Source organism: Heptranchias perlo, chromosome 3 (assembly GCF_035084215.1).
Source record: "Heptranchias perlo isolate sHepPer1 chromosome 3, sHepPer1.hap1, whole genome shotgun sequence".
NCBI lineage: Eukaryota > Metazoa > Chordata > Chondrichthyes > Hexanchiformes > Hexanchidae > Heptranchias > Heptranchias perlo.
Window position 1 is genome coordinate 17,082,412 of NC_090327.1, and position 16,138 is coordinate 17,098,549.

The 16,138-nt window shown below is 40.7% G+C and overlaps 1 protein-coding gene across 5 annotated transcripts in view; it reads left to right on the forward strand.

Annotated features, from left to right (window-relative positions):
• ppp4r1 (protein phosphatase 4, regulatory subunit 1) overlaps positions 1 to 16,138 on the forward strand; it is a 92,032-nt gene that overhangs the window by 57,117 nt on the left and 18,777 nt on the right. For all 5 annotated transcript variants that reach the window (XR_010960140.1, XM_067978340.1, XM_067978332.1 and 2 more), the window contains 4 exons: positions 527 to 1,095; positions 6,209 to 6,387; positions 7,880 to 7,984; positions 11,776 to 11,865. Coding sequence is in view for 4 of the 5 variants with exons in the window: in XM_067978340.1 (XP_067834441.1) it covers positions 527 to 1,095; positions 6,209 to 6,387; positions 7,880 to 7,984; positions 11,776 to 11,865 (943 nt within the window). In the remaining variant the exon portion in view is untranslated. The remainder of the gene's footprint in view (positions 1 to 526; positions 1,096 to 6,208; positions 6,388 to 7,879; positions 7,985 to 11,775; positions 11,866 to 16,138) is intronic.

Below are 16,138 nucleotides of genomic sequence, written 5' to 3' on the forward strand. Positions count from 1 at the left end.
TTGTCATTGCTGCAAGAAGAAAACCTAATGGGTAAAATGTCCTAGATTGCTTTTAGAAATTTGGCTTGTTAATGGAGAATAGTGTATTGCTTGAAAAACCTAAATGGAAGGAAAGCTGGTCATACTAAAAAATACATGCCAACTACAAATACCTTATCTACCTTACTCTTTCTACAAGAAACTAAGTGGTGAGCACATCTTTACTGGTTCAGTTTCCAGTTACATATTTAAATTCTAGGACTGGAAGGAAATTCTCAAATTTTGTAGGCTAGAAATTCCTTTTAATCTCACAGCAGCCTGCATTATTGGTGGGTTGATTTGTAAATCTGCAGTTTTTTTTCCACCCAGAGGCTGTCTTTGAATCATTTGATGCTTTCAAGCTGTCCATAAACTTAAAAGCTAAAAATTCTAATGTGCCTCATTCAGTTTTCTTAGAATGATTTAAGCACTGAAATAACACTTCTTTATTTGACCTAGGTTTTGGCTATTTTTGTTGAAATAAAATAACTTTTATGTTTTATCTTAGTGCAAAATGTGCAGCAGAACCAGAAAAAGTCACCGATGGAGTTGTGGAACTTGTTGAAATGGAACAACAAACTACAGGCTTTAGCTGTTGTACTATGGAATCAGTGAATGCAGCAGCTGAGCTCTCTCCAAAAGATGAACTAAATAGTGATGAATGTAGTAGTGATGTCAGTCATGCCCAGGTGACATCATTACAGTCAGACTCTGATTCTTATGTATGTACTAAATCTGGATCATCTGAAGGAAACACAGTTTTAAGCAAACATCAGTTGCCAAATTCAGACAGCACAAATTCAGCACCGTCTTCACAGGAATATGGGTCCAGTTCAGAAAATGCAGCCATTCTGGAGGACATGTACAACTCATTCCATTACTGGAGGACTCCTATTCCTACAATAGATCTTGATTTGGAACTGAAGCAGCCACAGTGTCCAGATAAGCATGAAAGCAAAGATCCAACACTGGCAGAAGCGCCATCGGGCTGTCCAAACTTCAGCACAGCTACCAGAAGAGAACTGGAAGAGATGCTGGAAAACTTAGAACCGCATGTCGATGACCCGGATGTAAAAGGTACATTGACGTGATATTAAACATCAGTCCTTTCAAACGTCTAATGAGGCAGTAACTTTGTTTTTGTGACCCCAACCTTAAACATTTTGAACATTTCTGCTCCAATATTTTACTAACTTCTGTGCTATACATAAAATTGTAGGTAAGTTAGTTTGTTGAACTTACTTTCTTCAAAAAAAATATTTACGCCGGTTCTCCCCAGTTCAAAATCCAGTTTAAAATTCAAGTTTAGAATTAATTTGATGGGGAGAAATGTTAAAAATTTAGCATGTAACCAAAACAGTTTAACAAACTAAACCTCTTTCCCTCCTCACCACTTGTAAATATCTGATGCTACCTTTATTGGCTGATCATTTTTTTTTGAGAACCATAGTTACAAAAGTGGCCTTGCAGTACTTTTGCACCATGACTTAATAGAAGTCAATTCTATAATGAAAGGGCAACCCTATGTAGTTAAAAATGGCAGTTTAGCTGTGATCACTTACTGGTGTATTAAAGCTTGTCTTTCTTTGCTCAACTCATCTCCATCCAAAAAAAACAATTTGAAAATTATTTTCAAGTTGGGTAGAATATAAAAATTGTGATGTTTAATAACTAAGTTAAATGTCTTATCAAGCAATTGACTTTAAATTAACTATGCTTTTCACACCAAATTTTAAATTAAATATGGGAAGCTTATGCATCTTATTCAGTAAAATCTTTTCAGTCATGAGCGTTTAACCGGCAATATTTGCCACTATTTGTGGAAGTATTACGCTAGTTCCTACAAATTTTTGCCGAACAATGGAAAAATGTCCATTTTAAAAAGTGTACTTTAGGAGATACATCATTATCCCTCCTCTCCCCCTGTGCTGCCTTTTACACGGTTGACCACATCTTGCTTTTCCAGCATTTCTCTGTTGGCCAGATCAGTGGGACTCCTCTCGCTCGGTTCTACTCTTATTTATCCCCCTGTAGCCAGACCATCTCCAGGAATGGCTTCTTATCCCAGCATTTGTACAGTCCCCTTAGGAGTCCCCCAAAGCTGTATCCTGGTCCCGTTATCACCCACATGCTGCCTTTTGGCAACATCATCTACAGACATGGGATGAGCTTTCACATGTACGCTGACGATACCCAGCTCTACTTTTCCACCACCTATCGGATCCTCCACTGCTTCTGTGTTGTCAGACTGCATGTCAGACACCTGGTCTTGCATGAGCTGCAATTTCCTCCAGCTAAACATTGGGAAGACCCAAGCCATCATCTTCGGCTGCTGCCACAAACTCCTTCACTGCCAACTCTGCCCCCCCACCCCCCCCCCTTTTCTCTGGGCCACTATCTCAGGCTGAACTAGACTGCTTGAAACCTCTGGTTCCTTTTTCAACGTCGAGCCAACCAAATGCTTTCTGTCTTCTTTCATCTCCAACATCACCTATGCTTCAGCCCATCCTTGCTGAAACTCTCAACTATTTTTTACCTCCAGATTCAACTATTCCAATACTCTCTTTGCTGGCCTCCTATCCTCCACTCTCTGTAAACTTCAGTTCATCCAAAACTCCATGCCAAGTCCTGTTAGCCCATCATCTCTGTCCTCGCTGACTTACAATGGCTTCCAGCCCCCTAATGCCTCAAATTTAAAATTCCCATTATTGTGTTTAAATTACTCCACTCAAAAGCAAATGGAGAGATGAAGCACATGATGGCCCATGCAGTTCAACAAAACAAAGTGTGCAATACAATACTTTGACTGTAAGAATTGCAGTTGGTAGTTTAATCTTACTGGGAATCCCTGAGGGGATGGATAAACAAAGTGATTATGGTTCCAGGTACATAAGTCGTGAAAATCAAACTCGTAGGTTCAGAAAGTGAAAATGGCTTATGGGATGATGTACTCCATTATATCTTTAGAATATAACAGCAAGAAGGAATATTGTAGTTATACAAAGTGCTAGTGAGACAGCATTTGGAATATTCAGTTTTGAGCAATTCACCAGGCGATACCTTGGACGATGGGACTGAGTTATGATAAATTGAGTAAACTTCATAGAGTCATAGCATCGTTACAGCACAGAAGGATGCCATTTGGCCCATCAAGCCTGTACCAGCTCTTTGTAAGAACAATGCAGTTAGTCCCATTCCTCGTAGCCCTGCAAATTTTTTCCCGTCAAATATTAGTCCAGTTCCTTTTCTGAAAGCCATGATGGAATCTGCTTCCACCACCCTTTCAGGCAATGCATTCCAGATGATAACTACTCACTGCATTTTTTTAAAGAGTTTTTCCCACGCCTCCTTTGGTTCTTTTGCCAATCACCTTAAATCTGTGTCCTCTGGTTCTCAACCATTCTGCCAATGGGAATAGTTTCTCTTTATTTATGATTTTGAACACTTCCATCAAATCTCCTCTCAACCTTCTCTGCTCTAAGGAGAGTAATATTCTCTTGAGTTGAGAAGATTAAGGGTTAATTTGATTTAAGATGTTTAATGAAGGGATTTGCTGGGGTAGATTGGGAACAGCTTTTCCCTTTAGTTGGGGAATTCTGAACAAGGGGACATAATCTTCGAATTTGAACTAAAAGCAAATCCAGTGGTAATTTGTTCATTCAAAGGGTGGAATTATGTGGAATGCAGTGTTTCAGAAATCCATGGATGCAAAGCCCATTGAAGTGTTTAAAAGCAAGATACATACTCAGGATTGAGCACAAATTTTAAAACACACCCAAAGTGTGCTAAACTATGTGTCTGCCTGTGCAGTGTTCAATTTTACATTTTTATTGGCACTTGGAAAGATTGCATCTTCAAATTGTGTAATTTGTTGTTAAAGGTGTGTGTGTTGAATTATGTGCTAAAGATTATACTGTAAGAATATGCTTGCTGTACATGAATTTTGAAGTTTGCCCTATGCTTTAAAAGTGCAGTGCCCCATAAATGTTTGAACAGGGCAGAGCTGAAGAAGTTGTCCTGTTGCGTAGATAGAGAGACAAGTATTTTGTGATTTTTGTGGGAGATATTTGGATTTCTTTTTTTTTTTTCCCCCTCCCACCAAACTGTTTTCTGAGGAGGCCATTCTCAATTTGTGAGCCTAGATGTTGTGTTGGGGCATCACTTGATGTCCACACTACACTGATGCTGCTGGAGTCATTTAGGTCAAAGCTCTGCAGCCATCCCACATTCAGTCATGGTGATGGACATTTAAGCAACTAACTGGAGACAAGGCTCCATGAACAACCCCATCCTCAAAGATGGCGGAGCCCAGCACGTGAGTGCAAAAAACAAGACTGGAGCATTTTAAGCCATCATTTTCAGCCAGAAGTGCTGAGTGGACTTCTTGGCCTCTTCCTGAGGTCCCCACCATCATAGCTGCCAGCCTTCAGCCAGTTCGTTTAATCCCATGTGACATCAAGAAACGACTGAGTACACAGCAAAGGCTGCAAGCCCCGATAACTTCCCAGCTGAGGCATCATAGAATCATAGAAGTTACAACATGGAAACAGGCCCTTCGGCCCAACATGTCCATGTCGCCCAGTTTATACCACTAAGCTAGTCCCAATTGCCTGCACTTGGCCCATATCCCTCTATACCCATCTTACCCATGTAACTGTCCAAATGCTTTTAAAAAGACAAAATTGTACCCGCCTCTACTACTGCCTCTGGCAGCTCGTTCCAGACACTCACCACCCTTTGAGTGAAAAAATTGCCCCTCTGGACCCTTTTGTATCTCTCCCCTCTCACCTTAAATCTATGCCCCCTCGTTATAGACTCCCCTACCTTTGGGAAAAGATTTTGACTATCTACCTTATCTATGCCCCTCATTATTTTATAGACTTCTATAAGATCACCCCTAAACCTCCTACTCTCCAGGGAAAAAAGTCCCAGTCTATCCAACCTCTCCCTATAAGTCAAACCATCAAGTCCCGGTAGCATCCTAGTAAATCTTTTCTGCGCTCTTTCTAGTTTAATAATATCCTTTCTATAATAGGGTGACCTATTATAGAAAGACCTGTGCTCCATAATTTGCTGCACCCCTAGCCAAGCTGTTCCAGTACAGTTACAACATCAGCATCTACCCAAAAATGTGGAAAATGGCCCGGGTGTGTCCTGTCTACACAAAGTAGGACAGATCCAACCCAGCCAATTACTGTCCAATCAGCGTACTTCCAATCGTCAGTAGTGTGATGGAAGGAGTCATCAATATTACTATCAAGCAGCACTTGCTCACCAATGCTCTGTTTGGATTTTGCCAGAACTACTTGGCTCCAGACCTCATTACAACTTAAGTCCAAACATGGACACGAGCTGAATTCCAGAGGCGAGGTGAGAGCGACTGCATTTGACATCAAGGCAGCATTTAACTGATTGTGGCATTAAGTGGCCCTAGTAAAACTGAAACATTGGGGTTCAGGGGGCAAACTCTCCAGTGGCTAGAGTTGGACCTGGCACAAAGGTAGATGGTTGTGGTTGTTGGAGGCCAGTCAGCTCAGCCCCAGGACAGTGTCTGTGGCCCAGCCAAATTCAGTTGCTTCATCAATGGCCTTCCCCCTATCATAAGGTTAGGAGCAGGGTGTTCGGCCCCATTCGTACTTCCTCAGATAATAAAGCAGTCTGTGCCCGCATGCAGTGAGACCTGGGCAATATGCAGGCTGGGGGATGATCTATCGCAAGTAACATTCGTGCCACGTGATTGTCAGGCAAAGACCATCTTCAACAAGAGAGCGCCGAACCACCTTCCCCCTAATATTCAATGGCATTACCATCGCTGAGTCCCCTACCGTCAACATCCTGGGTGTCGCCATTGATCAGAATCTCAGCTGGACCAGCCACATAAATGCCGTGGCTACTAGAGTAGTTTGAAGGCTAGTTTTCTTGGGCAAAGACTCTCCAAAACCTCCCATCATCTACAAGGTACAAGTTAGGAGTGAAATGGAATCCTTACAAAAATCTATCAGCAATATCTTTGAAATTTTGTTTCAGATATTTGTCAATAAATATATTTTTACAGATTATGAAATTAACACAAGTATTAACTTTAAAAATTGAGCATATCCGTCTTTCTAAAGATTATGTAGACATGACTGTGTTAATCACAACATTATTTAGAGAGTGGGAAAGTTACATGTATTGTTTTGTCCAACAGCACAAGTGGATGTTCTAACTGCTGCCCTCCGAGCTTCCACTCTTGACTTTGAGGAAGAAACATTAATGGATCCGGTGAACAACCGAATAGAGTCGCAAGCAGATCCTGTGATAGTTGACCGCATAAATGTTGACCAAGATGATGTGCCTTTAACTGCTGAAATTTCAGCTACTGTTGAGGTAGGATAGCCCTAATGGTCTTTAGAGATTTATATGCTTTGGTAGATTTAGCCAATAGTACTGTTTTTAAATCATTGACAGTTGACCAAAGCTCAATTGCTATAGTATGAGGCTGTTTTGTGTGTTAAGTAGAGCAACTTTAACACAACACAAAGAAAGTTTAATCATTTGCTTATTTAAACTGGTGTTAAATCAGACTGTGCTTGGGACCATACAGTAAACAATAAGTTAATAAGTAATCACAAGATAGATATGCATGAGGGAGGCCACTCTTTGATCATCTATCCAGAACCAACCTGTAGTTCCCTCCAGAAATCCATTTCACCTGTTGATTGCAGTGTGAAGAACTTCCTGGTATCAGCAATAATAACAGAAAATTCTGGAAATACACAGCAGATCCCTCAGCATCTGAAAAGAGGAAGTACTGTTCTTTGGTTCAGACTGATGATGAGTTTTGACACAGTGCCTACGCCCAAAACCTCAACCCTTCTTACACTGATGGACCTGCTGTGTATTTCCAACATTTTCTGTTTTATTTCAAATTTCCAGCATTTGCAGGATTTTTTCTCATTTGACATCAATCCCAAATTTGCCTTTCACTGTTTGATCCGGTGTCCCCTTGACCTCCTGTTGCAGGTTAATTTCAAGTGATGATCTGTGTTTTCTTTTCTATACTGTTTACTAATTCATAAAATTCCGTGGGGTTTCCTCTTACAATTCTTTTCAAGGAGAACAGCCAGGCTTCTCCAGTCCTTCCTCATAAATGAACCCTGTGATGCTAGGAGTTTGCCTTCTCTGAACCACTTCCAGGGCTTCAATGTTTTCCTTGTGTCTGTAACCAAGATTGGATGCAGTACTCAAGGTGCAGTCTTTGCAGAGCAATTTTCCATGACAATCTGCTGACTGTTTTGGGTATGTAGTTCAGAATTTGTTTTAGTTGCTGCTTTGCGTTGACTGACTACGTTAAACGCCGAGTCTAGTGTGTTTGCACACCATTTTCATGTGGTACATATGGTGCCCATTTTTCTTTTAGTATGTAGTAGTTTACATTTTCCACATTGAATTTCAGTTGAAAACTAATAGAAGGCGCCTGGTTCAGAAACTAATTCAGAATATCGATTATTCTTCAGATCACAATTTGAAATGCTGTACTGTGATCTAAGCTTGTCAAAATGTTCAGTGAGTTGCACCCTTAATGTTGGATGAAATTGCTTTACTTGCAGTTAGACATGTTCAAGTTACAATCAAATGTAAGCTGATTCGGTGATCAAAACCAATATCTGTTCAGAATAAAGGTGCAGTGATTTGCCTGTAATCTGTTCTTTCTCCTTGCTCCACACCTCCCCATCAAAAAAAAAATTATTAGGTACTTTGTTAGGCTGAGAAATTTGAAAGCTTGAATAGTGTTTAGTCTTCTAAATTTGTACGTTTAGAATTGTTTGTTGAACTCTTTTTCACGTTTGTTGGATGTTTCTCTTTTTTTTTTTAACAGGAAGACTGTGTGAGTGATGCAGTGTATAATACCAACCAAACACAGAATACGTCTCTCTTTTCAACAATGACACCAGATGACAGGGTGTTCACTTATTTTGAGACGGTGAGGTTATAACAAATAGTTTAAAGTGCAGAACGGTTTATGAAAACCTTAATGTATGTGTTTAAAGAAAGGGAGGATTTTTAATTAAGCGCTTCATTGACCACTTGGTAACCAAGTCGAGAGTAGTATGTGATTAAAATTTACCAGAGTCATCTATTGCTCAAATCCAGTTGCTTGGTGTGTTTGGCAGTTCCCTCTCTTGGCACCTAATGGAGCACCTTGCTAAATCAAACTGTATCATGTTGAAGCAAGGAAAACAAAGATAAATGGCCTTGATCTAATAGCCATTACAGAGACATGGTTGAAAAGTGACCAAGATTGGGAACCAAATATTCAAGGGTGCATGACTTTTAGAAAAGACAGGCAGAATGGAAAAGAAGCGGGTGTAGCCCTAATAATAAAGGATGACATGAGGATCGTGGTGAGAAAGGATCGTGGCTCGGAAGATCAGGAAGTAGAATCAGTATGGGTGGAAACGAGCAATAACAAGGGGCAGAAAACACCAATGGGAGCAGTTTATAGATCCCCTAACAGCTATACTGTTGGACAGAGTGTTAATCATGAAATAATAGGAGCTTGTAACAAAAGTAATGCAGTAATCACCAGGGACTTCAATTTTCATATAAACTGGGCAAGTCAAATTGGCAAAGGTAGTTTGGAGGACGAGTTCATGGAATGCAATCGAGACAGTTTCCCAGAGCAATACATCATGGAACCCAACAGGGAACAGGCTATTTTAGATCTTGTATTGTGTAATGAGTATTAATTAGTAATCTCACTAAAGGATCCTCTGGGGAAGAATGATCATAATATGATAGACTGTCACGTTGAGTTTGGCAGTGATGTACTTAAGTCCGAATCTAGAGCCTTAAACTTAAATAAAACCAATTACATAGGTATGAGGAGCGAGTTGGCTAAGGTAAATTGGGAACTTAAATTAAAGGGTATAAATGGTTGAAAAACAATGGCTAACATTTAAATAAATATTCTCAACAAATATACATTCCGTTGAGAAATAAAAACTCCACGGGAAAAATTATCCACCCGTGGCTAACTAAAGAAGTTAAGGATAGTATTAGATTGAAAGAAGAGGCCTATAATGTTGCCAAGAAGAGTAGTAAGCCTGAGGATTGGGAGAGTTTTAGAAACCAGCAAAGGATGATCAAAAAATTGATTAAAAAGGGAGAAAATAGAATATGAAAGTAAACTAGCAAGAAATATAAAAAAGGATTGTAAGAGCAAGTATGTAAAAAGGAAGAGAGTAGCAAAAGTATATGTTGGTCCCCTAGAGGCTGAGACAGGAGAAATTTTAATGGGGAATCAGGAAATGGCAGAGTTGTTACACATATTTTGTATCTGTCTTCAAAGTAGAAGACACAAAAAGCACACCAGAAATAGAGGGGGAACTAAGGGGACTAAAAGCCGATTAAATCCCCTGGATCTGAAAGCCTACATCCAAGGATTCTAAAAGAGGTGGATGCATTGGTTATGGTCTTTCAAAATTCCCTCGATTCTAGAATGGTCCCAGCAGATTGGAAGGTAGCAAACGTAACCCCGCTACTCAAGAAAGGAGGGAGAGAGAAAACAGGGAACTGCAGGCCAGTTAGCGTAGTTGGGAAAATGCTGGAATCCATTATTAAGGAAGTGGTAATAAGGCACTTAGAACATCATAATATGAAAGGAAAAAATTTGCAGGGCTACGGGGAAAGGGCGGGGGAGTGGGACTGGCTGGATTGCTCTTGCATAAAGCCAGTGTGGACTCGATGGGCCAAGTGGCCTCCTTCCGTGTTGTAACCTTTCTATGATTCTATGATCAGGGAGAGTCAGTGTGGTTTTATGGAAGGGTTTGACAATTTCATTAGTGTTCCTTCAGGATGTAACTAGCATGGTAGATAAAGGGCCACCAGTGGATGTAGTACATCTGGATTTTCAAAAGGCGTTCGATAAGGTGCCACATAAAAGGTTGTTACGCAAGATAAGGGCTCATGGGGTTGGGGGTAACATCAGCACAGAGAGGATTGGTTAATGGATAAAAGAGGGTAGGGATAAACATGTCATTTTCAGGTTGGCAGGCTGTAACTAGTGGGGTACCGCAAGGATGGATGCTTGAGCCTCAGCTATTTACAATCTACATTAATGACTTGGATGAAGGGACGAGTGTAATCCATCCAAGTTTGCTGACTATACAAAGCTAGGTGAGAAAGTAAGCTGTGAGGAGGACGCAAAGAGTCTGCAAAGGGATAAAGGCAGGTTATGTGAGTGGGTAAGAAGGTGGCAGATGGACTATAACGTGAGGTTATTCACTTTGGTAGGAAGAATAGAGAAACAGAATATTTTTTAAATGGTGAGAAACTATTAAATATTTATGTCCTGGTACAAGAAAAACAAAGTTAGCATGCAAGTACAGCAAGCAATTGGGAAGGTAAATGACATGTTGGCCTTTATTGCAAGGGGGTTGGAGTACAAAAGTCTTACTACAATTGTACAAGGCTTTGGTGAGACCTCACCTGGAGTACTGCGTACAGTTTTGGTCTCCTTATCTAAGGAAGGATATACTTGCCTTAGAGACCGTGCAACGAAGGTTCACTAGATTAATTCCTGGGATGAGAGGGTTGCCCTATGAGGGGTGGTTGAATACAATGGGCCTATGCTGTCTGGAGTTTAGAAGAATGAGAGGTGATCTCGTTGAAACATATAAGATTCTGAGTGGGCTTGACAGGGTAGAGAGTCTAGAACTAGAGGGCATAGTCACAGGATAAGGGGTCGGCCATTTAAGACTGAGATGAGGAAGAATTTATTCACTCGGTTGTGAATCTTTGGAATTCTCTATCTGAGGGCTGTGGATGCTGAGTCGTTGAATATATTCAGGGCTGAGATTGATAGATTTTTGGACTCTACGGGAGTCAAGGGACATGGAGATTGGGCAGGAAAGTGGAGTTGAGGTTGAAGATCAGCCATGATCTGATTGAATGCCGGAGTAGGCTTGAGAGGCCGTTTTGTCTACTCCTGCTCCTGCTTCTTATGTTCTTAAAACCTGGCATTGCCAATTCCACCCATGCTTCCTGCTTTCTGAGAGGAAGGCGAATTGTCTTCAGCAGACAGGGGAACATCAATGTGGACAGGCAGTGAATATCTGCAAATGGGTGAAATTAGGTTGATCTGTGGTACTCGGTGAAACAATCAGAGCATTAAGTTCTCTACCATTCTTCTTCGGCCATTGGTGCAAAGAATGTAAAGTGGGGTGAAAAAATCATGAAGAAACTACTTTCTTTATAGTTATCCTTTTACGAATCTACAGGTTTCACTTTTTAAATGCATTTTAATGAAAACTTAAATTTTGTTGAAAGCTTGTAATTTAGAGCATTAGAAAAGGTTAAAAAAAACTTCCACTCTAATAAAATGCAGAGGTTTTGCATTTGTTCTAATATATTGTATGCAGACCACATCTGAGAAACAACACCCCTTACCCACAGTTTTTAATATCAGGCAAAATGCAGCCATCTTGTTGTGGAATGCTTGTTTGTAACATTTATTTAACTTTTTTAAATCCTGACTTTGTGGAACACCAAATCACTCCTCACTTTGGTAAACTGGGGTTCTACTGAAAGAGCCAGGAATGGGATACTTTTGTGGCTTGAGTGGTTATATGAAACAATTTTAAAACTAAACTGCTTGGTTTAATACCTACAGACTTTTGTAATGTAGGCTTGTCCTTTGTGTTAACGTGTTCAGCTTGTTGAATTCCACTTCGAATACGGGTTTGTTTCACTCAGTGTTGCTTCCCTCAACAGAACCTGGAAGGCAGGCTTCAGTTCATCCAAGGTGATTTGTGTCGGAGGCAAAGCAGCAGTTTTGATGATGATAAAAAATCTAAAGTTCAGGTATTTAAAATTGACTGACAGGTTAACCAATTCCTAACAGTAACACTGAAGGCGACACTAAATCAGTGTAATTTATTTCCTCTCACCTCGTCTGGCATATTGGACACCTGTTTTGCAGTGGATATATACCACAACAACCTGTGCAGTTGTGACCTGCACAGCAATACATGGCAACAGGCCATTCGGCCCAACCATGTTGCATTTTATATTGGGTCAGGCCAAGTACGCTAGCTCCTACTCATTTCTTATCCTTTATTTAAGAAACCGATTTGAAAATCCATGAGTGATAAATCTGACCTGTTTATTAGTTAAAGATACTGAGTAGAACATGCAATCAATACATCTATATACTCACACCTAGAATACCTAAAGCTCACTCATATAGATACATCTGATAGACAATTCCTAAGCAATGTCAGATGCTTGCTTTGAACCTGTTAACTCTAAGACTGCTGCCATGTGATCCTTGTGTATTGTATGCTACTACACCAGTAGGTGACAATGTTGCACCACATATACTTTATTCTCACTGGAATGTAAATAGCTCCATCTCATCAGTTGAAAATAAGATAGACTTGCATGATTGTAAACATCCACACTTTTTCCAGGAAATTAACAAATATGTGCTGTCCCTCGGCAACATCATCCGAAATCACAACGTCAGATTCCACACCTACACCGATGACACCCTGGCCCACTTCACCACCACCTTTGTCAATCCGTCCACTGCATCTGATTTGTCATGCTGATTGTCCAATTAAATAAATATTGGCAAGACCGATGCCATTGTCTTCGGTCCCCGCCACAAACTTCGTTCCCTAGCCACCAATTCTATTCCCCCTCCTTGCCACTGTCTGAGGCTGAACCAGACTGTTAGCAACCTCGGCGTCCTATTTGACCTTGAGCTGAGCTTCCGACCCATATCCACTCCATCACCAAGACCGTCTACTTCCACTTCTGTGATATCGTCCGACTCTGTCCCTGCCTCCACTCATCCAAGCCTTTGTTACTTCCAGACTCGACTATTCCAATGATTTCCTGGCCGGCCTCTCTCCCTCCTTAAATCTGAGCAAATCCAAAACTCTGCTGCCCGTATCCTAGCTCACACCATGTCCTTTTCACCCATCACCCCTGTGCTTGCTGATCTACATTGGCTTCTGGTCCGGCAACGACTCGATTTTGAAGTTCTCATCCTTGTTTTCAAATCCGTCCATGGCTTCGCCCCTCTCTATCTCTGTAACCTCCTCCAGCCGTACAACCCTCCAACATCTCTGTGCCCCTCCAATTCTGACCTCTTGCACATCCCCGATTTTCTTCGTTCCACCATTAGCAGAGCTGCCCAGGCCCTAAGCTCTGGAATTCCTCCAAGTCACTCCTTAAAACCTACCTCTTTGAGCTTTTGGTCACCTGTCCTAAGATCTCCTTATGTGACTCGGTGTCAAATTTTGTCTGTAACGCTCCTGTGAAGCACCTTGGGACATTTTTACTACATTAAAGGTGCTATCTAAATGCAGGTTTTTGACTTTCTTAATACCCGGCGGCATCTTAGTGTATCTGCATTCAAACCCTCTCTCTCAAAACCTCAATAATATTCTTGTAGTATGGAGCCCAATACTGCGCACAGTACTCTATAACTGATGTCTTATTAAGGTTTTACATAGAATTCCATTAGCTTTATTTTTACAGCCTCATTGACCTGAAACGCTGCTTTTAATGTCCTGTGAACCCGTAGCCTCAAATGCCTCTGCTGTGCCACAGCATTGAACATATTCCATTCAGGGTATAATTACTGCTATTTTCTTAACCAAAATGCACTACCTTACACTTACTGACATTGAATTCCATCTGCTACTTGTTAGCCATTCCCCTGTATTATCAATATCCCGTTGCAGTTTCCTTTGGTCTTCTAAAGAATTAACTATACCTCTTACTTTGATATCAAATTTCAACATCACTTCCTCCTAGACCTATATCCAAATTGTTAACAGTGAACACAAGTGGCCCCAGAATATAACCCTGTGGGACATCACTACCCACTTCCAACCACTTTTATAAAAAAAAGAAACGGCCCTTAACTCTGACTCCCTGTTTTCTCCCATCAAACCAATTTTAATTCACTTTTTTCCCCCCCCCCACCCCACCCTAATTCCATAGTTAATGATCAGATTCACAAGGAAACTTGTACAGACAGAAGTATGCCAAGTCAGTGGCATTTTGCTTATTTCCCAAACTCCAATAAAGTGATAAACCACAAAAGCCCAGATGAACTTGGGAGGTACTTCTCATCAGACTCTTTGGTAAAGGCAGCAATGTCCCCTCCAGTGTTCTGTTTCTTCATTGTTTCAGTTGCACAGTGTGATGTACATTGCTGCATGTCTTACATGTTAGTAGTTTTGATTACTGCCCTCCTCTCAGACTCTGTGCCGTCCTGATACTAATGTGCAAATCTCTTCTTTCCTGATGTAATTTATAATCACAAAATAATTGTGGATGAGAAAGGCTATTTGGTCCATCTTAATTTGTCCATCCAGAAATTAGCCCGATTACTGGTGTGATGTGGCTTGTGGGGGACACAAATCTTTCTTTCACTTTTCTCCCCCTCATCTGCAGAAGGCATTTATGGTAGATTAGTGTTCCACAGGTGCTGACAGTCTTGTGATGTCTCGTCCAATTGACCATTCTTAATGTATAAGCCAGCAGGCTTTTTGACCATGAAGGCATCACATCTGAAACCAGTCTTGGTCTTACCTGAAATTTGCACATGCACACTTTTCGATAGCAGTTTGGAGCAGGATCCCTAGCTACTTTTTCTTGTTCCCCCTCCCAACCTAGGGGAACTGAGAATTTAATTTTCTTTATTGATGTCCTAACTGAGATCAGCCAACTAAGCATAGATTAAGGATTGAATTTTCTGTGTCAGCATGTCTGTCTGCCATAATGTGTGGTGCATTTACACACTTAGCCATTAATGGAGTGCTCTCAAGCAATATTAATGCAGAATTACAGCAGCATACCTTAAAGGCCTCTCATCTGTAATGGGAGTACCAGAGTAATTGGTGCAGTTTAAAATGTGCATGCTGTGCAAGAAGTGTACATTATATGCATGTTGCTACTATCAAAGATCTAATTCTAATGAAGGAAGAAGTTCTGTTTGAAGAACTTTCGCTTACTATGGATTCTAATTCCTAATTCATATGTTTTGTAAAGGTCTTAATTCTGGGTTTGCCCTGATGGCTTTGCAAGTTGATTCAGTGAGTAGCTCAGCCATACAGACCAGTGAGGTCCCTGATCTGTGCTGAGTTAGCTGACTTCAGCTGGAGCGGAGATAAGGACAGGACAATCAATCTAAGTTCCTGGATAAGGGAGGGAAGAATCAGCGACTGCTGTCCAGCAATCCCAGCTGAAAGTGTATGTGAATAATGGCCACTTGGATAAGGTACTAAAAGGAGCTCATAGACCTAGACCCAGACCCAGCAAAGCAATCAACACTTTCAGGAAGGAACGTGAGAAATTAACAGGATAAGAAACTTTTTCAATTCTTTTGAACAGGCCTTTGTTAATAGGAATCTTGTTTGGAGTAGGCCCTATTCTGTTTTTTTTTGTCCTCGTGAGGCTTTTTTTTGGTTTAAAAAGTCTGGCATTGCACGTGAGGTTATTAAAAAATAATGTCTAGCCTCCATCCAGCACCGGATATTATTTCTGATTCTGTCAACGTTTTACATCCATAAGAAGCCATGAATCACCTATTTAATCATTTTGACACTTGTTACTGTTTAAAAGGCATGTTAGGAACTGTTAACAGGTTGGGTAGTAGGCCCTTAAACATCCTATTTTTGAATTGTAGTTGCTCTTTTATTAAAACTGGAAACTTTCCACTGCACACATACATTCATTTATTTAAAGTTAATCATGTATTTTTCACTAAGTTTGCACATCAGCAAGTATGCCGAAAGCAAAGTAGAATAATATCCATTATTTTGCAAAATAATACAAAAATAGTGGCACTTATCTGTTTTCTTCACGTAACTCTTTCTCTTCCCATGTTGTGCATCACTCCCTGCTCCTAGCCCTTTGCCAATGCGCCGGAGATGATTTCAGGAGCATTCCAGCATGATATGCCTCCCTAGTTTATCTCTCCTCATGGCGTCGTAATGGCAAGCTAAGATCAGAAATGTACTGTGAACAACATTGTGGTTCATGTGACAATTTGACTCTTTCTAATTTCCATGCCTTTCACAGTGGAATCATTGTGAGCATAGTGCTCATTTCCTGC